Source organism: Ursus maritimus, unplaced genomic scaffold (assembly GCF_017311325.1).
Source record: "Ursus maritimus isolate PB19 unplaced genomic scaffold, ASM1731132v1 scaffold_12, whole genome shotgun sequence".
In the NCBI taxonomy this organism is placed as follows: Eukaryota; Metazoa; Chordata; class Mammalia; order Carnivora; family Ursidae; genus Ursus; species Ursus maritimus.
The window spans coordinates 2,772,894-2,796,657 of record NW_024423564.1 but is presented as its reverse complement, the minus strand read 5'-3'; the positions used below and the strand labels follow the sequence as shown (position 1 = coordinate 2,796,657).

Here is a 23,764-nt window from a genome sequence, read left to right as displayed (position 1 = left end):
ACATAAACTAGTACTAGTGTGGTAGGTGATAAGTACTATGGAAAAAGGAAAAAAAAAATCGGGACTCCAGAGTGTCAAACAATCTTCAGAATTGAATAGGGTGATCAGGGAAGGCTTCACTGAGGTCATATTTGAATAAAAATCTGAAGGGGATGGAGGGAGCAAATCCTATATCTGGATTAAGAGCAATCCAGGCAGAAAGCATCAAGTTCGGAGGCCTTGAGGTGAAATTATCCTTGGCATGTTCAAGGAACAAAAGGGATTAGGATTTTGGAGCTGAATGAGTGAGGGGAAGAGTGATGGTAGATAAGATCACAGAGGTAATGGAGTGGGGCATTTTGTAGGGCATCTTACTCAGTGATATGGAATGCCAAGGGATGGTTTTAAGCACGAGGATAATGACCTTTCTGATGTGTTTACATGATCTCTATAGTACTTGCCATTCTAGTACTAGATAATTTGCTTATTACGCTTAGGTAATGAGACTAAGGAGGGGCAGAGTGGACGCAAGAGAGAAAGCAGGAGGCTACTAAAATAACCCAAGCATAAAAATGAGAGTAGTGGAGGTGGTGAGATGCAAATGGGTCTGTATATATTTGAAAGTAGGGCCAATGGAACAGAGGAGTCCAGGAAGATTCCAAGATTATTGGCCTGCATAACTGTAAGAATACAGGTGCCATTAACTGAGGATGAAGACTGGGAGCTGTTCTTTGGGGGGGGGAGGGGTGGAATCAGGAGCTTAGTTTTCATCATGTAAATTTGAAATGTCTGTTACACATTTAGATAATTTATTATTATTATTATTATTATTATTATTTATAATGTAGCTTTATTGAACCCTGAGAGGCACTGTTTTAAGTGCATTGCGCTCATTCTTGTGGTCCTCAGAGCAGCCCTATGAAGTGGATTTTTTTTATAGGTGAGGAAAAAGGGCTTAAGTAACTTGCCTTTTGTCACAGTTAATGAGTGAGAGAGCTAGAATACAAATCTAGGCAGTCTGACTTTAAAGCCCATGGTCTTTTTTTTTTTTTTAATATTTTATTTATTTATTTGACAGACAGCCAGAGAGAGAGGGAGGGAACACAAGCAGTGGGAGTGGGAGAGGAAGAAGCAGGCTCCCAGTGGAGAAGGGAGCCTGATGCGGGGCTCATCCCAGGACCCTGGGATCACGCCCTGAGCCGAAGGCAGACAGTTACGGACTGAGCCACCCAGGCGCCCCTAAAGCCCATGGTCTTAATCATTAAGCAATATAGATTGTCAGAGGATGCCTGGCACATAGTAGTAGGCAGTCAACAAGTATTACGTCAGTGAACGAATGAAACAATAAATATTAGGCACAGATGGGGGGCTGCTATCTTCAGAGTCCTCCTGTGTTCGTCATTTTTCTTGGTGGTCTCTGGCACCATGCTTAAGTAAGGGAGAAAGATTAAAGAGGGGTGGCTAATGCTAGCGACAAACGATTCTCAGATGATTTAGTTTCTACCAGATAGGCTCGTTTACCCCGAACGCAGAAGCTCCGCTTTTAGCGCATTTATTCGCACTAGGAGTACAGCAAGCAGCCCAATTTCTGCTTCAGGCAACATTAACTGCGCAGTAATCTAGTTAACCAGATTTCGCGGGAGAAACCTAAAGAAGTAGGAACTTTCACGCGCAAACTTTACGGCTCCGGCACGCATGCGCTTCGCCGAGGGGAAAGTGCTTACTACGGCTGCGCGAATCGGTGGCCCGGCCCTTCCCCGTCACATGTCGGGGGACCGCGGCGTGGCGGCGGCTGTGGCGGTAGCGACGGCAGGCCGTAGGGCGATCGGAGGGTTTCCGGTTCCGGTGTAACGTTCGGGCTCCGTCTCAGGGGCTGAAGTTTGTGAGGTGAGTAGTGGCCCCGGGCCCTGGGAGGGTATCCTCCGGTCTGAGCGGCAAGGCCAGGGCTCAGCCCAAGGGGAGGACCGAGGCGGGAACGCTCAGTGGGAAGGAAGCCGAAAGAAGTACAAGGTTCTGAGGGAGAATGGGTTGGAGTGAGATTATAGGGAGGAAAAGGGCGGGGGCGGGAAGGGGACGGGGTGGGGAGACTAGCTCTAAGATGAGTTTGGGGAGAACGAGGTGGGGTAGGGAGGCGGTCGGAGATAGGGAGAGAGCAAACAGAAGAATGGGGGTTGCAGGGAGGAAACTCGGGTTACAGCAAAGAGCACGGAGTAAGGAAATTCTTCAGAAAATTGGATTCTGCTACCTGCTCATTCAGAGATCCTTCTGCCTTCCTCTTCTTCCACCCCCACCCCACCGCGCCCCGCCCCAGGCAGTTATTGTTGAACATTTGATTAGTGACAAAGCTAGTTACTGTTGGAAACTTTTTTTTTGCTCACTGGCTGTTTAGTGTCCTAGAGTATTGGGTCGAAGTTGAATACATTTGTTAACATGGTACTTGGGCACACTTTTCATCTGATAGAGTGGTACCTCATTTGTTGCTTTGGATTTTCAAATTGCTTACACTTTCTATCCCATGATTCAGTTCTAGTGAAATATAAGACCCGTTTAGGCGAGGATTGTCTGTTATGTTCACTGTTGTATGTATCCTCAGCACACAGTACACTACTTGAGACCTAGTAATTATGCAATAAGTATTTATTGAATGATGAAGAATGATTTAGGTATGGGAATTGGCCTCATTTTGTAAGATGAGTAAACTGAGGCACAGAGGAATTACTTGTCCCAAAGCTGGTAAATAGAGTTCAGTGTTCCAAATGTTCAGCATGAGCTCTTTCTTCCCTCTCTTTGGTGCCTGAGTATGCTTTTTTTTTGAGTAATGCACATTTAATATGTACAAATTTATAGGCTGTACTGCTATCTCATGAGAGGTGAATAGAGCTGCCACAGAATTATTCATACAACATGACCCTGAGTCACAAAATCTTTCACTCCTGTTTTCATGACTTTAATCTGTTAGCTTCCTGTGGTTATACCAAAATTAAATATATTGTTTAGCAACAGGTCTTATAGAAGATAAACCTGCTCAGAAAGTAGAAATTAATCAGACTATCTTTTAGGAGAAAAGATGTCTTAAAACATCTTGAAAGATTGACTCCCAGAGACCCTGATTTATAGCACTGCTGGGAGGAAGTTTGCTTGGAAATTGAGGTCAGTGCTGTTTATTGACTTTAGGCACTTATGGAGAAAATCAGAGAAACAAAATTTTCTCTATGCTCATGAGCTTTGCTATTTAAGTAGGAGAGCAAAATATAAACATGAATAATGTTGAAGAATTATACTAACTTGCATTAAATAACAGATTTGTTGTAGAAGGTCTTTTATGATAGTGTTTTCTCTGCTAAGCTAAAAAGTAGAAGTGTAAAGATGAAAGGGGAGAGAGAGAAAGTACATCCAAAATTAGGGTATTCTTTTCTGAGCTAAGGGATTAGTCTTATGAAGTCAACTGACAGATCCTGTAGAACGTGAGAGAAAATGATCTGGGTACAGAATTTCCACAGGGATGAATATGACTATATAGAAATGGGACAACATTCTTAAGGATTAGGAGCTTTTTTTTTTTTTTTTAGTTGTTTAAAGTAGGCTCCACACAACATACAATGTGGGGCTTGAACTCAAAACCCTGAGATTGAGTGTTGCATGCTCTACCAACTGAGCCAGCCAGGCGCCCCAGAATTATGAGCTTTTTTTTTCCTTAGCCGGGGGAAGGCCAGTGGGAAAGGGAAAAAAGAGAATCTCAAGCAGGCTCCAAACCCAGGGTGGAGCCTGACGAGGAGCTCAATCCCATAACCCCAAGATCATGACCTGAGCGAAAATCAAGAGCTGGATGCTTGACCGACTAAGCTACCCAGGCACCCTGGATTATGAGCTTTAATATAGGATGACTGATCTGGATAAGCCCTCTTTTTTTTTTTTTTTTATTCATCCTTTAAAAGAAGGGAAACCTACACGTCTCGGCTGGGTTAAGGAATGCCTGCCTGGAAGCAGGAGGAATAGAAAAGCTGGTCTCTGGGTGGACTTTTCAGTCTTGTTTTCAGGTTATATGTTTTCCAGTCCTTGTTATGACAGGATCAAAAAAGAAGGTAGAACTCATTTCTCAGACTAGATTATTCCCAGGGTTTCCTTGTTTATTCCACAGATTTTGCTGATCCACTGATACTTAATGAGTTAGGGTTACAAACAGAATGTGGTTCTTTCTGCTTTGAAATATGGGTTTTAGGGAAAGTATTTGGTTTGAAATGAAGTGCAGGCACTTGCCTGATTGAGAATAAGGGTGAAGATGGCATTCCCGATATACTAAACATTGCCTGGAATGGTCTTTTCCTACCCTCTAAAAGAGGTTTTTCCTGGTTTCTTTTTAGGTGCAGTACTTAATCCATTTGAGCTACCCTCCCTTTCCTGAAGAATGGCACTGTCTAAGAGGGAGCTGGATGAGCTGAAACCATGGATAGAGAAGACAGTGAAGAGGGTGCTGGGCTTCTCAGAGCCCACAGTGGTCACAGCAGCACTGAACTGTGTGGGGAAGGGCATGGACAAGAAGAAGGCAGCTGGTATGTCCTTCGATGAATCTTTGGACTTAACATATAGCCTGATCCCAAACACTGCTTTGAATTTCCCCAAATTCTCTGTTGGGAGTATCTGAAAAGATCAAGCCACATTTTATTTTCTCTTGCATTATAATGGAAATAGGGGAAGTGACTAATTTTGCTTTTTTTCTTATTTTTTATACTACTCATGACTTACTTTTTTTTTTTTTTTAACGTAACCTCTGTACCCAGCGTGGGGCTTGAACTCATGACCCTGAGATCGAGATGCTTTCTCTACCAAATGAGCCGGCCAGGCACCCCATTTGTGTCCTATTTCGAATCTCAGACTAACTTCCTTTAACCAATGCATTGAATTAGTTAAGTTATATTTACTTAAGGAATATGCTAAAGTAGATAGTATATTCCATTCAGATTGACATCTAAATATATCAGATTTTCTGGGGGAAAAAAAAACATGGAAAAAGTTGAGGAAGGTAGAATTTGCTTATGGTAGTCTCCTAGAGCTTGTTCTTTGGGAAGAGTTAGGGTGATTATTCATCCTAAACTTTGTTTTAAGATTTTATTTAAGAGAGAGCATGAACAAGGGGGAAGGGTAGAGGGAGAGGGAAAAGCAGACTCCCCGCTGAGCAGGGGGCCTTCTGACCCGGAACTCAATCCCAGGACCCTGGGATCATGACCTGAGCCAAAGGCAAGTGCTTAACTAACTGAGCCACCCAAGCACCCTGTTCATCATAAACTTTGATACTCAACCTGAATAGGTTGCTCTGGCTGTGCTACTTCCTACTGCAAAAAATTCTAACAGTACTTTGACCTCAAAAGGTAAGGTCATTCAATGTAAAAGGATTTATGGGAATCCTACAAAGAACTTAGGAAAACATTTCTTTCCCTCCTAGGGATAAAATTTCAGTGTTGGTGTCTATTATATGCCTCGTATTGGACAAGTACTCTTACTTTTTCAACCCTACCACATTTTTTTTTTCCTGTCAGATCATCTGAAACCTTTTCTTGATGATTCTACTCTCCGATTTGTGGACAAACTGTTTGAGGCTGTGGAGGAAGGCCGAAGCTCTAGACATTCCAAGTCTAGCAGTGACAGGAGCAGAAAAAGAGAGCTGAAGGTAGGTTACAGTTAACTATCTGATGAGCTTGGGAGTGTTTTAAATGGTAACAAAGTTGCTGAGCTTACCTGGCTCACACTTTGATATCCACTATTAGAATACATAATATTCAAGAGAGGTACTTAGACATTAAAGGAGAGGAGGTGAACTTGTATTATCACCATCTGTGGTGATGAACTACCTAAGTTCATGGGTTGAAATACTCCAAGGAAACAATTGATAGCTTTGTCCTTTTTCATGTACAGTTAGGAGTTTTTGGTTCTTAGGTTTCCCTATGTCTCCTCCGCCCTCCCCCTTGCTACTACCTATAAATTGATTGCTCTAAGGTTTTATTTGGATTACTTGATAACTAATAGATTGATTCAGAATGTGACTCCACTGCTGTAGACCTCATTGTTGCTCTTTTTAGAGGTTTCTCTGAAATGGACCTGTAGATGGGATACCTAAGAAAAATTATTATTTACTGTGTGTCTTGAGAGCCTACTGTTTGCTGCATAGCATATTGTTGGTCATCGGGCCCCATGAGTGGAGTACTTAAGAGGACCATCATTACTGTCTTACCTCCTTCCCTTTTTATTTGGTAATTGCTGATTCGTTATGCAGTCTTTCAATATTGCGCTTCACGTGGCTGATTTCTCTATCTCTTTTCTGTCTCTTCCATTAAAAAAAGTCTTTTCTGTGACTCCCATCAAACCTTCCAAAGTGCATTTGATACCTCGGCTATCCTATTGCTTTTCCTGAGGCACAGAGAGTGAATAAGCAATGTCTGCTTGGTCCCTGGCCAGGCTCTGGTACCAAGAGAAATAGAGAACCGTGTGCCTTTTGTGTTGAAGGCATTGTAAGGTGTTCAGAGGAATGAGAAATAGTCCTTGCCTGAAAGCAATTTGCAGTTTAAGGTGGGGCACAACAAAATACAGTCACAAATTATAAAATCTAAGTAGCAGTTTCATATACATTTTAGAGTTGACTGTAGAGTCAGACTGATGTTAAATTTGTTGTGTTTAAGGGGGAATGCTTGACCCACAATATACACAGCTCTGTGGAGTGAAGCTAGTGCTGTAACAGGGCATGTGGCTGTGTAAGTGCTGAGGCATGCTGTGAACGAAGTGACTACATTGGGTGGGATTAATCAAAATGGTTTCTTGAAGGAGGTATCTAGATAGCCTTGGGATATGGGTCCCATTTTGGTCCATTCAAGTCCCCACCCCACACAATATATTATGGGAGAGTCCTTTTTCTTGAACTGTAGGAGTTCCAGGAAGCGCTCGCCCCTGGCCGAGGATATGTCCTTGCAAAACACGAGCCCTCCTAGTGAAGAGGGGATGTCACCCAAAGCCTACCACCGGTGTGTACATTTGCTTTTTCCCATTGTCCCTTCCAGTTGGCCACTCTTGGTCCTGTTAAATTCACCTTGCAAATTAGTCAACATATTTGAGTTCCCATTGTTTGATGAGAACAAGTGTTATTGGGGAATACTGAAGAAGAAAGAGAAAACCCCTGTCCTGGAAGAGCTTAGACTCTAGTTGGGAGAAAGTACTAACATTGAAAGACTTAACACTTGGCAAGCAGAATATCAGCAGTGTAATTTTATGTAGTATGAACCCAGGTCTTAAGTGCTAAGAGGATATGAAACAACAGTTTGATCAGAGTGGGATGAGATTATTTATGAGGAAAACTTCCTGGAGGAGGTGAGTTTCAGGCAGGATTTGGAATAAGGGTGTGGATAAGTTGAGGGAAATCATTATAAATGTAGGCAGTAGCATTTGTAAAGACCTTGAGATGGGAACACTTATAAGGACATGGAGATGAAATTTGCTTGACTGGAGTAGGAGAATGATGAAGTTGGGTGAAATGGTCTGTTTGGTGGAGGGTCTAGAGGACTCTGGGAAAAGCCACAAAATGCTGACAGGGACTAGGATGATTCTTCCCTTCTTCCATGGGCAGGGAGACAACTCTTCTTTCGTCTTGGGTTTCCTTAGGAAGTGTTCGGTGATGACTCTGAGATCTCCAAGGAATCATCAGGAGTAAAGAAGCGACGGATACCCCGTTTTGAGGAGGTGGAAGAAGAGCCTGAAGTGATCCCTGGGCCTCCCTCAGAGAGTCCTGGTATGCTAACTAAGCTCCAGGTGAGTAATTAGGAACTGGAAGCAGTGATTTTATGAGTTGAAGAAGCAAGAGATGCGTGGGTCCAGATTTGTTGTGACCTTAATTTGAGTTAGTAGTTAGCATTGGGGAAGGCTATTAAAATTGTATTTAGTGATTATGTGGCAGACAAGGTGTATTACATACATCATTTGCGCAAGTGCGTACCTCATTGGATCATTGAGAAAATTATTGAAATAATCAGAACTTGGCTTGATGGCAGGGGAGAATTTCCAGGTATAATGCAGAGACAAGACCATATAATCCACTAAAAGTAATTTCAAGTTGACTTTGTTGTTTGGAGGGTTTGTGGGGTTTTTTTGTTTTTGTTTTTCATTTAGGTGTTACTATTTAAAGAGAGAGAGCACACACGCAAGCAGGGGAGGAGGGCAGAGGGAGAGAATCCCAAGCAGACTCTGTGATGAGCACAGAGCCCAGCAGAGGGCTCAATCCAAGAGCCAAAACCAAGAGTCAGACGCTTGACTGACTGAGCCACCCAGGTGCCCTGACTTTGTGGTGGTGTTTGTTTTTTTTTTAATAGGAATTATCTGGGGGCGCATGGGTGGCTCAGTCAGTTAAGCGTATGCTTTTGGCTCAGGTCATGATCCTGGGGTCCTGGGATTGAGCTCCATGTCAGGCTCCCTGCTCAGTGGGGTGTCTGCTTCTCCCTCTCCGCCTGCCCCAACTCATGCTCTCTCTCTCACTTGCTTTCTCAGATAAAGTGTCTTTTTAAAAAAACAACAATTTTGTTACCATATAAACAGTAAATATTTCTTGTACCATTTAAAATTTCTTGGAAGGTAAATAGAATATATACATATATGTGTATGGATGGGTAGATGAATTTCTTTCTTTCTTTTTTTTATAAGGTAGGGAGGGGCAGAGGGAGACGGAGAGAGAGACTCTTAAGCAGGCTCCATGCCCAGCGCATAGCCTATCGCGGGGCTCAATCTCATGACCCTGAGATCATGGCCTGAGGTGAAATCAAGAGTTGGACACTAAACCGATTGAGCCACGCCGTTGCCCCTGAATTTGCTTATTTATATCTATATATGGTAGTTCTGCAAGGAAAGAAACTGATACTGATGCTTTATTTAGAATAGGGGTGGAAGAAATTTTAATACGCCCTTTTGTACCTTTTTTTGCATTTTGAATTATGTAAATATATCACCTACTCAAAAAAAATATTAAAAAAGTAAATTTTAAAAGGGCTCCTGGTGAACTCAGTGAGAAGAGCATGGGACTCTTGATCTTGGGGTCGTGAGTGCAAGCCCCACGTTGGGTGTAGAGATTACTTAAATAAATAAAACTTTAAAAATAAATTAAAGATACATTTTAAAAAATATATTGAAGCACCTTGGCAGCAAGGTCTCTTTTGGAAAATTCAAGAAGAGTTACTTGATTGTATTCTCAAAGCTTATTTTTGTATTCTTGAGGACCAAAGAAGGGTTTTACAGAGGCTAGGAAACAGGTCTTTGCTTTGTTGTCTCCAGTTACCCAAAGCAGGCATTCATAAAAAGTATAATTTGGGGTACCTGGATGGCTCAGTCGGAAGAGCATGCAATTCTTGATCTTAGGGTCCTGAGTTCGAATCTCATGTTGGGTATAGAAATTTCAAAAAATAAATAAATATACTTTTAAAAAGTATGTTAATTTGTGTGGATTCTGTTAGGAGTTTTGTTTAAATGCTCATAATAGTCTCGTAATGTAGGTACTATTTTTACCCTTTTTAGACACTTGGAGTTTTAGAGATTAAATACCATGTCCAGGGTCACACAAGCATTAAGCGTCAGAGTTAAAATTCAAGCTCAGGTTTCTCTTAACCTGCGTCTTTCTTTTTCTTTTTTTTTTTTTTAAGATTTATTTATTTATTTTGAGAGAGAGAGGGGAGAAGCAGTGGGATAGGGAGAGGGAGAATCCCAAGCAGACTCCTTGCTGAGCATGGAGCCCGTCGCAGGGCTCCATCCCACAGAGATCATGACCTAAGCCAAAAAACATGAGTCGGACACTTAACCTGAGTCTTAATTATCAAGTTATGTTACTACCTAACATGCCAATCCTTCAATAGAATGATGGGTTGAAAAGTTTCAGTGCTGAGCTATGTAAGCTTATCTTTACTTTTCTATCCAGTGGTACAGGCAGAATATGATGGGTTCATTCAAAAAATTTTAGTTCTCTAGACCTGAAAGCCTTTACATTTAGGAACCTATATAGGACAAATAAAAAAAGAGATATTGAGGCGCCTGGGTGGCTCAGTCGGTTAAGCGTCTGTCTTCGGCTTCATGATCCCAGGGTCCTGGCATCAAGCCCTGCGGCAAGCTCCCTGCTCAGCAGGGAGCCTTCTTCTCCTTCTCCCTCTGCTGCTCCCCCTGCTTGTGCTCTCTCACTCTCCCACCGTCAAATGAATAAATAAAATCTTTAAAAAAAAAAAAAGATGTTAACAGTTTTTTAACTTTTCCCCATCGAGAACAGATCAAACAGATGATGGAGGCAGCTACACGGCAAATCGAGGAAAGGAAAAAACAGCTGAGCTTCATCAGCCCCCCCACACCTCAGGTATTGTGAAAAGAAGACTCTTTAGCGTAAGAATTTCTTGTCGTCCACTCATTTGAGAGTCTGGAAGGTGACTGCATGTTCCACCCCACAGTCTACCAGTCTGTGTGTGTGACCTGTCTGCCTGTCTAATTCTGATTCTGACTTCTTTTTCTCTGTCTCACAGCCAAAGACTCCTTCTTCCTCCCAACCAGAGCGGCTTCCAATTGGCAACACTATTCAGCCCTCCCAGGCTGCCACTTTCATGAATGATGCCATTGAGAAGGCAAGGAAGGCAGCTGAACTACAAGCCCGCATCCAAGCCCAGCTGGCACTGAAGCCAGGGCTCATTGGCAATGCCAACATGGTGGGCCTGGCCAATCTCCATGCCATGGGCATTGCTCCCCCGTGAGTATCTGTTTCATGGAATCTCTTATTATTTCTGAAGCTGGAGAAGCAATAAGTACCTTTGAAAGTTAAACCAACAACAACAACAACAACAAAACCTTGGAATGTTACCCTCTTCTTCCAAGGAACCTACGTCAGTTCTTAGTTTTATATTTCTTACATACTTAATAAATACCAGTTACCTTCTTTTAGCTTCCGTGTTGCAGAATTTATCTTCTTTTTACAATTGGTAGAACTGAGGTTAAGATTATTCATCTATTGTTGAAGCTAGGACTAGAACCGGGTCCCCTGGTTCCTAACTCAGAGCCAAATCCATTAAATCATAGTGAGTGATTCCAGATCTGAGAGCTCTCTACGCTGCGTAAGGATGATAGACTTTACATTTAGCACTTACAGTTGGTTTGGCATATTATGTCTGACTCAGAAATTCAGGAGTGATATAGGATTGCAAGTTCTTATCAATGTAATATATATATAAACACATTTCATCTGATTGTGTTCTGTACTCAAATATTCAGTTTGATGTTTTCAATCAAGGTGTTACTGCTATTCACTGATGGACTTATGTTCCCTAGAATTGTGTAACCTGTTCCCTTTGTTGGGTTTGATTTGTCTTATTTTCTTTTGTTTTTGTTTGCTTTATTTATTGTCCCACGTGACATTTATTTCTTTGTGGGCTATTTCTCAGGAAGGTGGAGTTAAAAGATCAAACTAAACCTACACCACTGATTCTCGATGAGCAAGGTCGCACTGTAGACGCAACAGGCAAGGAGATTGAGCTGACACACCGCATGCCTACTCTGAAGGCCAATATTCGTGCTGTGAAAAGGGAACAATTCAAACAACAGCTAAAAGAAAAGCCATCAGAAGACATGGAGTCTAATACCTTTTTTGACCCCCGAGTCTCAATTGCCCCTTCCCAGCGCCAGAGACGCACTTTCAAATTCCATGACAAGGGCAAATTTGAGAAGATTGCCCAACGATTACGGACAAAGGTACCTGGTTTAGAATATAACCTAGAACTTCAAAGAAGTTAGGAAGGGAACAAAGGAAATTTAATACAGTCCTAAAATACTATCAATTCAATTCTCTAAGTTTTAGGCAATTAGATACCCAAGTAATAAAGCAATGACTAATTTTTAAAATACTTCACTTATTCCTATAATACTTGATTTTTAGCTGATTTGTCTTAATTACATTCTGCCTATGTGGAAATAAAACTGAGTTTGAAAATTCACATACAAACAGTGAAAGGAAACAATTCAGAACACTTGACTGAGGAAAGCTAGCCTGGTGTTATTTACTGCAGATAAATTAACTCCACACGTGGAGAGTTGAATTGACTGTATATTCAGTGAGTTTTGCTCTTGTTTTCATCCTCTAAGAATGGTGTTTTCATAAAATTCCATTTCTGCATATTTGCTGTGGGCACACACTGTGGGGTGAAGGGTGGTGATGAGAGTAGTTGTATGTAAGTCAGCTAGGGATAAAAAAGGTAGAAGGTTCTTTTCTTTTAAGCTTTCAGAAATTATGAACTCTTTGCATTAGGCATAAAGAATTCAACAAGAGAGTGCTTTAAAATTGGGGTTCTGTCATGTCCCTGTTTGCTGTGACTCCAATTTCACGTCTTGCTTTATCTTGTCTTTAGGCTCAACTGGAGAAGCTGCAGGCAGAGATCTCACAGGCAGCTCGAAAAACAGGCATCCATACTTCAACTAGGCTGGCCCTCATTGCTCCTAAAAAAGAGTTAAAGGAAGGAGACATCCCTGAAATTGAGTGGTGGGACTCTTACATCATCCCCAATGGCTTTGACCTGTGAGTCTGTTCGTTAATACCTTTTAATAAGGCTAGAGTTTTATTGGGAGAGATGATGCTCATGCATTAAGCAAAATTTAAAATCCTGGGGAAATAAGTAACTGCACAGAGACTCACATATTCATGAAGAATATGTTGTATAGAATGTTTTCGTTTTGGGGGTTAATGTAGGAAGAAACAGACACACATAATCTAAAAGAGAAACGATGTAAATTTTATATTTGCTTTTGTTATACATAGTTTTCTTAATTACATTTTTCTGCTACTTATAATAGGTTTTTATATTTCTTAAAGATCCAGTCCTAGAATAGAGGAAGGATTCTTAACTGATGGGGAGAGAATGGTAAATAAAGCATTTATGAAACATTCGGAGAGCTTTAATTATATCCGTTCTGTAATTCTGATACATGGCTCTGGGAGACTGTGTTTCAGCCTTTCCCCTTACCCTTCCTTTTGTCAACCACTGTCGCAGGGAGTTATTGTTACTAGTGAGAGAGTGTGACATCCATCAGGGATGTTAGGGTAAGAAAAAGGTTGAATGATTAGTGGGGAGAGTATGTCCAACCTTAGTGGGAGCCAGTTTTCTCATCTTGAAAATCCTGTGTAATATGATTAGATGTTGTAGATATACAAACACTAAAAAGTGCTAGAACACATTATGGTGAGTGCACTTTTTCATTGTGTTTCTGAGACTCTCTCTCTCTCGGAATTGTTTCTACTCACATATCCTGTTTTCCTTCTTCCTCCAATTTTAGTACAGAGGAAAATCCCAAGAGAGAAGATTATTTTGGAATCACAAATCTTGTTGAACATCCAGCCCAACTCAACCCCCCAGGTAATGTATAGATTACTCAACTAAGGCTCTAAGAAGTATTATCCAATAGAACTTCATGTGATAATGAAAACGTTCTCTACTCGTGCTGACCATACGGTACCTACTATCCACTTGTGACTATTGAGCACTTGAAAATTGAGGTGCACTAATACCACTGAAAGACTGCATTTTTAATTATCTTCAATTTTAATTAATTTCAATTTAAATAGAGTATATGCGGGGCGCCTGGGTGACCCAGTTGGTTAACATCTGACTCTTGATTTCAGCTCAGGTCATGATCTCGGGGTCGTGGGATCGAGCTCTGTCAGGCTCTGTGCTGGGTGTGGAGCCTGCTTAAGATTCTCTCTCTCCCTCTGCTGCTGCTCCTCGTGTGCAGGCGCGCTCTTTCTCTCTCCTTATAAATAAATAAATCTTTAAAAGAGGATGGATAGGGGCTCCTGGGTGGCGCAGCGGTTAAGCATCTGCCTTCAGCTCAGGGCGTGATCCCGGCGTTCTGGGATCGAGCCCCACATCAGGCTCCTCCGCTATGAGCCTGCTTCTCCCTCTCCCACTCCCCCTGCTTGTGTTCCCTCTCTCGCTGGCTGTCTCTATCTCTGTCGAATAAATAAATAAAATCTTTAAAAAAAATAAAAAAATAAAAAAAAATAAAAGAGGATGGATAGATAGGTAGTGTATGTATGTGGCTGCTGGCTGCAGTATTGGACAGTGCCGCTCTAGGGCATTGAGGCCTACTCCAGAGATGGTTTCACTGATGTATACAACAAGGTGGGTTTTAAAAGTCATTCTTGGGATGCCTGAGTGGCTCAGTCAGTTAAGCGTCTGACTCTTGATCTCTGTTCAGGTCTTGATCTCAGGGTTGTGGGCTTAAGCCCTATGTTGGGCTCCACACTGGGCACAGAACCTACTTTAAAAAAATAAAAAATAAAAAGCATGCATATCTTTGACTCCCAACTCCTCTTGTAGACCATTACTAAATACCTGCCATTCTTCAGTCTTCTTTGTCTTTACCCTTTCTATCATTTTTGTGGCAAAAGCCTGTTGGCTTAATCAAAAGAGATAGGTTTTAGTTATGGCTGTGTTTTTAACTAGCCGAATCCCTTGGGTAAATCACTTAGAACACACAACTTTCTCACATGTAGAGATAATATTAGCTGTTACATCTTCTTAAAAGCATGCAGATCAGGGGCGCCTGGGTGGCTCAGTCGTTGGGCGTCTGCCTTGGGCTCAGGGCGTGATCCTAGGGTCCTGGGATCAAGCCCCACATCAGGCTCCTCCACTAGGAGCCTGCTTCTTCCTCTCCCACTCCCCCTGCTTGTGTTCTCTCACTGGTTGTCTCTCTCTCCGTCAAATAAATAAATAAAATCTTAAAAAAAAAAAAGCATGCAGATCATAAAAGATTTTAACACTTTCATCAGATTTGGGATGAATAGAGGAGATAATACCTCAATTAGTAAATTTGGAAAAATAGATTGAGACCTTAAGGTAATACAGTGTATGATAATCGTTGACTATTACTTAATCAGAGTCTACTTAGATGTCATCAGTATGGAGGATCATTAGAAGAACATAAGGGATTTTGTTTGCTTTTAAAATTGAGAGGCACCTGGGTGGCTCAGTTGAGCATCTGACTCTTGGTTTCACCTCAGGTTATGATCTCAGAGTCATGAGATCAAGGGGAACCCCACATCAGGCTCCACGCTCAGTGGGGAGTCTGCTTGAGATTCTCTCCCTTTCCCCACTTCCATGTGCGCACACTTTCTCTATAAAATAAATCATCAAAAAATAATAAAAAGTTGAGGGGGCGCCTGCCTGGCTCAAGTCAGAAGAGCATGTGACTCTTGATCTCAGGGTCATGAGTTTGAGCCCCACTTTGGATGTAGACATTGCTTAAGTAACCTTTAAAAATAATAATAAGTAAAATTAAATAAAAAGTTGAGTAAACCTGCTCTGGGAGTCTGGAGGATTTTCCCCAATCCCTAGAACTCTAAAATTATAAATTTCATCATCTTGGCCCCACCTACCCCAAATCCTCATATAATACAACTGGAGCAGCTCTCATTTTGTTTTCTGTATTTGCCACTTTTCAGTTAAAGGGTTCAACTTCAAGAAAAAACAAGTTAGAACACTCTCATGAAAGATAATGCTTTTTAAAAATGTAACATACTACCATTATTACAACCTAAAAATAGTAACAATTCAAGTTTCTGTTAATGTGATTGATATTCACCTACATTCCTCTAATAGGCTTAATGCTTGTGTACTTTCATTTCTCTACCTGGCAGTTGACAATGACACACCAGTTACTCTGGGGGTATATCTTACCAAGAAGGAACAGAAGAAACTTCGAAGGCAAACAAGGAGGGAAGCACAGAAGGAACTACAAGAGAAAGTCAGGCTGGGCCTGATGCCTCCTCCAGAACCCAAAGGTACATATCTTAGAGGCAGGGAAGAAAGCGTGGTGCATTTGTTTATCTCTAATTCTAGAGGAACTTTCGCATGCCCCTATATTTGGGTGCTTTCCATTTCTGAATCATTCATTGATTTTTTTTTCCTTCCTTTTCTTACATTTTCTATAATCTTAAGACAGGTCAACATATTCACTGTAGAGGTCATTTAAGGCTTATTTTTAAGTATAAAAATATATAACAGTGTGATCTTCCTGGAAGAATAATGGTCTTGAAATTCATGAAGATAGTAGCTGCGGTGTGTGCATAAAGTTGTTTTATACTTAATATTTGAAAAATGAAAATACTGTTAAAAGGGACCTTCATTCCTGTAGTTCCCATTATCATTCAGTAATATTTTAAGTGAGCATTGTTATATGTAGGATCTTTCACTAAATGCTTTGATCAGAGTGAAAAATACCAAAGAAATTAAGTTCCTTATCTTTCATAAATTTTCAAGCAGTGTAGGTAAACATAGACCAACTATTTAGATTGTGTGTCCTTCTACAATTGCTGAGTTAACTGGATGGACTTTTCAAGGTAGGGTTTGTGGAGGAAACGAGCTTTGAGCGGAGATTTGAAATAGGTAAACCGTATGAATTCAGAAGAGATAACAGGTTATCCCAGCTGGAGAATTGTTTTCTATCCTCTCTCCATGTGCAGTGAGAATTTCAAATTTGATGCGAGTATTAGGAACAGAAGCTGTTCAAGACCCCACGAAGGTAGAAGCCCATGTCAGAGCTCAGATGGCAAAAAGACAGAAGTAAGTGCCATGGGATTGGGTGGAAACCCAGGGCAAGTACCTTTCCCAGACTCTTCTGGGGGGATCCATATTTGGAGGGAGGGGAGAGTCCTCTGTTGCTCTCTCTTTCCCTCAGCTTTGCCTCTGATCTTCAATGCCTTTCTCACTTGTGGATGTCCTTCCTGTCACGACAGAGCGCATGAAGAGGCCAACGCTGCCCGAAAACTTACAGCAGAACAGAGAAAGGTCAAGAAAATTAAAAAGCTTAAAGAAGACATTTCACAGGGGGTACACATATCTGTATATAGGTAGGTGTCCAATCTGGGCTAGCCTTTGCCTTAGAAATATCAAAAATTTTCCAAGTGCTTGAGGCAGAATCAGTGTGGTGTAAAGCATACCCAACACCAGTCCCCACTCTCTTCTATGACCCCAGCATGAATCAGGAGCTAGTAAATCTTTTATAATGAGGCAGGTTTAAAGACTTACTTTTCTATCTCTGAGGCTTTTCAATGAACCAGTACTAGTTCTGAAGAATGAATGAATGAATATACCTGTTGAGACCAACCTATGAACTAAGGATCATTCATCCTTTGTGAAATATAAAATAACCTATTTCTCCAGGAAGCATTAAAAGTTCTTTGTTCAGAAACTATATTCTTATCCTCACTTTTTGCAGTAATCCTTTTATTTCCACTCCGAAGTACATTTTTTACATTGTAAATATTTTCTGTATTACTGTTGATTCAACATTTTTATTCTTTTATGTTGAGTGCATGTGTACCTTCCATTTTTTAAAATGCGCTCCTTTTTAATAACTAGCTCTTTATTATGAAAGTGGTACATTATTGTAAAAGTAGTGAAAGCTCATTAAAAAATTCTTTTAATCTAATACTACAGAAAGCCCTTACTGAATGTCCCCTTCCTACTCTCTGATCCCTAAGTGTGACTAACAGTTTTTTGTGTAGCCTTCTAGAAATTTTCCTTGCGTAGCATTCTATTTTACGTCATAAGCATCTAGGAGACAAAGAATTTGATCTTTATACTGTCAAAAACAATTAGCTTACACATATTTTTAGATGATGGTAAATACCTCTCCTTTCTTAGAGTTAATTTGGATTACCTGCTGTTTGTTGTAGGGTGTACAGTACTAGGCTTTGAAGTATAAGACAGTGGAATTACTGCGAGATTCATTGATTCTATCTTTCAAGCATTAGCGTACTTGCTTACTTCAAAGGCCTTTATTTTTAGAGAGAAAACCATTTTGGATCCATCTGTTTATTTGCCATTCCATTCAGGCAGCTACTGATGCTGAAACAAAAGCCATAACTAAACTTTCCCTTCTCCAGAGTTCGAAATTTGAGCAACCCAGCCAAGAAGTTCAAGATTGAGGCCAATGCTGGGCAGCTGTACCTGACAGGGGTGGTGGTACTGCACAAGGATGTCAACGTGGTAGTAGTGGAAGGGGGTGAGTCTGAAAAAACTGAGGGAGACCGTCCCCACGCAACCCTCGGCCTTGAAGTGATTAGAATGGTGGGGAGAAAGGAGGAAAATAGAGTTCTAGAGCCACACCTGGGTATAATATCCTGGGCTTCTGTTTCGGTGTTTATTGGAGTAGAAGGACCTAAGATGTGGTTCCTGGGATTCTTCAACTACCGCATTAAGGTCTGAGTAACAAATGATCTCAGAGGTTCTTTCTACTTCATCATCTTCCACAATTCTGGCAAAATTCTCCTTCTCTCTGTTTCCAGGCCCCAAGGCCCAGAAGAAGTTTAAGCGTCTTATGCTGCATCGGATAAAATGGGATGAACAGACATCTAACACAAAGGGAGATGGTGAATGGGGGTTAGAGGGAATTTAGTGGGAGGTGGGGATGGTACTCTGTCCATTCATCTATTCCCTCCCAGTGACACTTGCTCACACTTGATAATGTTGAGGAATTTTATTTTTACATATTTTTAAGATTTTATTTATTTATTTGTTTGAAAGAGAGAGCTAGTGAGAGGCAGAGGGAGAAGTAGACCCCCACTGAGCAGGGAGCCCAATGGGGGGCTTGATCCCAGGACCCTGAGATCATGACCTGAGCCAAAGGCAGACGCTTAACCAACTGAGCCACCCCGGTGCCCCTGTTCAGGAATTTTATAAATTTTAGTCATTTGGACTTTAGTATTTATTGTGTGATGATATGTGTGTTAGTTATTTTTCTGCTTGACCTTTAAGGCCTTTCTACCAGCTGGTTTCCCTGTCTGCCTGGTCACTGGTTATGAGAGTGTATTTAGTTTGTGAAAATTCAGCAAGCTGTGAATGCTTTTTTTTTTTTTAAAGATTTTATTTATTTATTTGACGGAAACAGAGCATAAGCAGGGGGAATGGCGAGCAGAGAAAGAAGCAGGCTCCCTGCTAAGCAGGGAGCCTGATGTGGGGCTTGATGTCAGGACCCTGAGATCATGACCCAAACCGAAAGCAGACGCTTCACCACCTGAACTACACAGGTGACATAAGCTATGCACTTACGTGTGCATTGTCTGAGTATTTTTTGAAAAAAGCTTTTTAAAGGGTTGAAGGCAAAAAATATATATATACTTTTATTCTTTTGCCCAACTTTATATATGTGTAAAATATAAAATTACATGTATATATTTGATACCTTCCTGTCGTCATTTTTCTATCAATATTCATTCTTCCCTTCTTTATTTTATTTATTTATTTATTTATTTTTTTAAAGATTTTATTTATTTGACAGAGACAGAGACAGCCAGCAAGAGAGGGAACACAAGCAGGGGGAGTGGGAGGGGAAGAAGCAGGCTCATAGCAGAGGAGCCTGACGTGGGGCTCGATCCCACAACGCCGGGATCACGCCCTGAGCCAAAAGCAGACGCTCAACCGCTGTGCCACCCAGGCGCCCCATTCTTCCCTTCTTTAAAGACCTGGGTTGGCATTTAACATGCATAGAGAGCCTTACTTTCTTAATTTTACCTAACTTTGGCCCTCTTAAATTTTAAAGTATTTTCGTGCCCTACTTAAGGTACACTTTTTACTACAACTGACCTATATTTTCTTTTGTTTTGCAAGATTTCTAAGATATTTTCACTTAGTTTATCTGCCCTCTTTCTCCACTAGATTAAAAATTCCTTGATAAGGGACTCTTTATGTTAGCATCTGAAGCTTGGCTCTCAGAGTGCTTAGGACAAGTTTTGTTTGTTTGTTTTGAAGATTTTATTTATTTATTTGACACAGAGCACAAGCATGGAGAGCAGCAGGGAGAGGGAGAAGCAGGCTCCCACTGAGCAGAGAGCCCGATGTGGGGCTTAATCCCAGGACCCTGGGATCATGACCTGAGCTGAGGGCAGACACTTAACCAACTGAGCCACCCTGGCGCCCCTTAGGACAAGTTTTTATTTTTGATTGCTTGTCTTTTATTTATCCCCTTATTCCCAGTACCTGAGGCAGCTCTTGATATATGGTAGGTGCTCAGTAAATGTTGAATTAATTAATATCTCCGCCTATTTGGAGCTTTCAGTCTAATTTGGGGAAAATAAAAATAACAAAAGACATTTGACCCTGATACATGGCAAAGGGGGGATGATATTTAAAAGAATTGGGGTAGACTTGAGTACTCTTTGTTTAGAAGCTAGATCTTGGTCTCTATGTCTAGAGCAAGATTTAGCTATATTGTCTTTTCCAGATGATGAGGAATCTGATGAGGAAGCTGTGAAGAAAACCAACAAATGTGTACTAGTCTGGGAGGTAGGTGATCTTCTGTTAAACACTGAAGCAGAACTGTAGCTAATTCCTGGTGGTTTTTACCATTCTAGTGGAGCGGTAGAGTGGTAAAACTAAGCAATGACTGATTCCTTAAGTAATTCATGTTTCTTTTCAGAATTCATTGGTAAATGTTTGACAGCAGATTCTTCCTGCTTATATTTTAGTCAAATTGATGAGTATATAGTATATGCCACCTGGGGAGAGTGTGCAAAACTGGTGGCAAGAATACAAATTCTCGACTAAGTCATTTATTTCACAGTCATGCATATGAGATGTGGAAAGAGAAGAATGAATCATTGTGGGATTTTTTTAGTCTGGATATAATGAAAGAAGTACTAGACTTAAGAATATAAAGTTGGGAGTCTGGGCAGTACCACTCACCAGCTGTTCAACTGGGTGTCAAGACACTTTAACATCAATTACTGTCGGTTTGTCTACAAAATGTGGATATTATTTTCCCTTTCTATTTGTCAGTCTTTTTCTGAGCAGAAGTAGATTACTATATGATAGTGCTCTGTAAAATGGAGCTTGTTTATGGTTATACAGCTCCCTCGCCCCTGAAATCTTAGTGAACCAGTATTCATTCTGAAAAATGAATTAATAAATATGCTTATTCAGGCCAAGAATTGAATTAAGGATTGTTCATTGTTTGTGAAGCATAAAATACCATCCTGTTTTTCCAGCAAGCATTAAAAATTTCTTTCTTGAATAATTATATCTTTATCCTGATGTATTGCAGGAATCCTTTCTTTCCCACTCCAAGATACATTTTTTACATTGTAAATATTTTCTACCTTTGTGTTGATTTAATGTTTTAATTTTTTCTTTTATGTTGAGTACATGTATATCTTTTATTTTTTAAATGTACTCATGCTTAGTAACTAGTTCTTTATTACAAAAGTATTATTTCAAAAGTGGTAAATGCTTATTAAAATAATTCTAATAACACAGAAGAACACTTACTGAAATGGTCCCCTTCTAATTCTCTGATTCTTTAAGACCACTCTTTATAGGCAATTGTTAATGTTCTTCATGTATCCTTTTGTCTTATCCTAGACTCCTCCAATTTATGCATACAAATTAGACCATAATAACCATGATACCCCACCTGCATATTTAAGATCCCAACCCCTTCATCTTTTCCAATTTCTCTCCATTTATCTCTGAGAGTCCACAGGAATTGTATCTCAGGTTCAGGAACAAGCCAGGTTCTACTCTAGCTTCTTATTGGAATTTTATCCCTGAAAGTCTCTGGAGATAGCACTTTATGACTGCTATTGCTGCTGGTGCCTTTGGCAAGATTGTGATTACACCCAGTACTGTATGTTTTTCTATTGTAGTTCTCTTTGGGTACCCCCCGCCCCTCGCTGTTCCTGTTCCCCTCTTCCCCTTGCCCTCATATTGTTCTTGGCCAGTGGGCCCCAAAGCCTCCTGCTTGTATACAGAGTCTCACTGAGTCTCAGTGGAAAGAGTCCTTTCAGCCTTTGGTTCTCTCTTTAAAGGCCCAAATCTAGTCCTTGAGGCCTGGTGGGTAAGTAGTTCATTCCATCTCACCCTCCATAGTCCTTCCTGACTTGCTCTTTCACCCAGGTATCAGAGCACAGAATTCCTCATCCTCCATTCAGTCAAAACAACTAAAACCTTTGGGGCGCCTGGGTGGCTCAGTCAGTTAAGCATCTGCCTTCGGCTCAGGTCATGATCCCAGGCTCCTGGGATCGAGCCCCGCATTAGGCTCCCTGCTCGGCGGGGAGCCTGCTTCTTCCTCTCCCTCTGCCTGCTGCTCCCCCTACTTGTGCTCGCTCGCTCTCTGTCAAATAAATAAATATCTTAAAAAAAAAAATTGAAACCTTTATGCCTATAAATTCATGAAGACTCACACAAATATCGAAGGGAATGGAGGTTAGAATATTTTACCATAAAACAGTGCTCAACTGGGCACATTGCTACACAAATGTTACTAGGTTTTAAAGATTCATTTATTTAAGGGGTGCCTGGTTGGCTCAGTCGGTTGTGTCTACCTTTGGCTCAGGTCATGATCTCATGGTCTTGGGATCAAGCCTCCGTGGGGCTCCCTGCTCAGCAGAGAGTCTGCTTCTCTCTCCCTCTGCCCCTCCACCTCACTTGTGCACACACAATGGCCCTGCTTCTTTCTAAAATAAAGTCTTTTAAAATAAATAAAAATTTTATTCATTTGAGAGAGAGTGTGTGTGTGTGTGCATGTGCACATGGGGAGGGGGAGAGGGAGAGGGAGAGAATCTTAAGCAGACTTCCTGCTGAGCACAGAGCCTGACACGGGGCTTGATCTCACAACCCTGAGATCATGACCTGAGCCGAAATCAAGAGTCGGATGCTTAACTGACAGAGCCACCCAGGTGCCTCAAAATTGTTATTAGGTTTTAGGAAAGAGTATTATATCTGATTTAAATTAGAAATTGCAGTGTTTTGGGGCACCTGGCTGACTCAGTTGGTGGCGCCTACAACTCGATCTCGGGGTTGTAGGTTGAAGCCCCACGCTGGGTGTAGAGATTACTTAGAAAAACAAATAAAATCTTTAAAAAAAATTGCAGGGTTCTTATTACAGATTTTTTCTCTTTCCCAGGGTACAGCCAAAGACCGGAGCTTTGGGGAGATGAAGTTCAAACAGTGCCCTACAGAGAACATGGCTCGAGAGCACTTCAAAAAGCATGGGGCTGAACACTACTGGGACCTTGCGCTGAGTGAATCTGTGTTGGAGTCCACCGACTGAAACTACTGCAAGCCCTTGCCTCTCCCCTCCTGCCTTTGTCTCTTCAGTCCTCTTATTTTACTTCCCAACCCAGTCCCACTTGTGTGTGTGATCTCAGAACTGTGCCAAGCTGACATTGGGACAAAGGGAAAACACCTTAGTCCCTTCCCCAGTCAGCCTGGTGCTGCCCTTTATTCCCCATATGTGCATATGATTAAAGAGTTATTTTTAAAGTTGGTATGATATTTTTCACACACTTATAGGTATTGGAGTTTGGGTCTTCAGGTGATCTTTTCTCCCAACTTCTAGCAATTGCTGTGGAAAAAGAAAATTTTGTCATTGATATCTGTGTATATATGAATGGATGAATGGATGAACGGATGGATATGTATTTTTCATGTCTGATGGACATTTCTCACGTCATCTTGGAGCAAGAGTGATAAATACTGTTTTCCTGGAGCAGAGTAAAGCAGGAGGTGTTAAGTGGGTAAAAGGATGGAACAAATGAGTGTCTTACCTGTTAACCTTCAGTAGAGTCACAAGGCAGATAACCTCTGGTCTTGGCTATGGTCTTAATAGGAAGTCATTGCCCCAAACAGGTGCTTATATGAGAATGTGTGTTGTGGGTCAAGTGGACACAGGGAGAGTCCCAAGGAGAATGTTACGGGTCCGTTTGTAAAATGGAATAGGATTCGGGAATTTAGCCTATTTCCTC

At 41.2% G+C, this 23,764-nt stretch overlaps 1 protein-coding gene across 6 annotated transcripts; it reads left to right on the top strand.

Moving 5' to 3' along the window:
- Positions 1-1,729: 1,729 nt before the first annotated feature.
- On the top strand, positions 1,730-23,278 carry PRPF3 (pre-mRNA processing factor 3). Of its 6 annotated transcripts, none has more exons than XR_005834004.1 (16): positions 1,730-1,866; positions 4,341-4,529; positions 5,514-5,644; positions 7,624-7,770; positions 10,259-10,342; positions 10,506-10,726; positions 11,415-11,721; positions 12,375-12,541; positions 13,297-13,376; positions 15,659-15,802; positions 16,484-16,583; positions 16,757-16,870; positions 17,909-18,027; positions 18,311-18,404; positions 20,245-20,306; positions 22,924-22,990. XR_005834004.1 is itself a non-coding variant. In XM_008695714.2 (16 exons), the coding sequence occupies exons 2-16, from the start codon at positions 4,385-4,387 to the stop codon at positions 23,068-23,070; spliced, it is 2,052 nt and encodes a 683-aa protein (XP_008693936.1). In that variant the 5' UTR covers positions 1,732-1,866; positions 4,341-4,384; the 3' UTR covers positions 23,071-23,278. The 6 variants fall into 6 exon arrangements, 5 of the variants coding, with proteins under 5 accessions (XP_008693940.1, XP_008693936.1, XP_008693938.1 ...); XM_008695714.2 differs by having other exon boundaries at positions 1,732-1,866; positions 18,311-18,394; positions 22,924-23,278; XM_008695716.2 differs by lacking the exon at positions 1,730-1,866 and adding an exon at positions 1,972-1,989 and having other exon boundaries at positions 18,311-18,394; positions 22,924-23,278.
- The last annotated feature ends 486 nt before the right edge of the window (positions 23,279-23,764 follow it).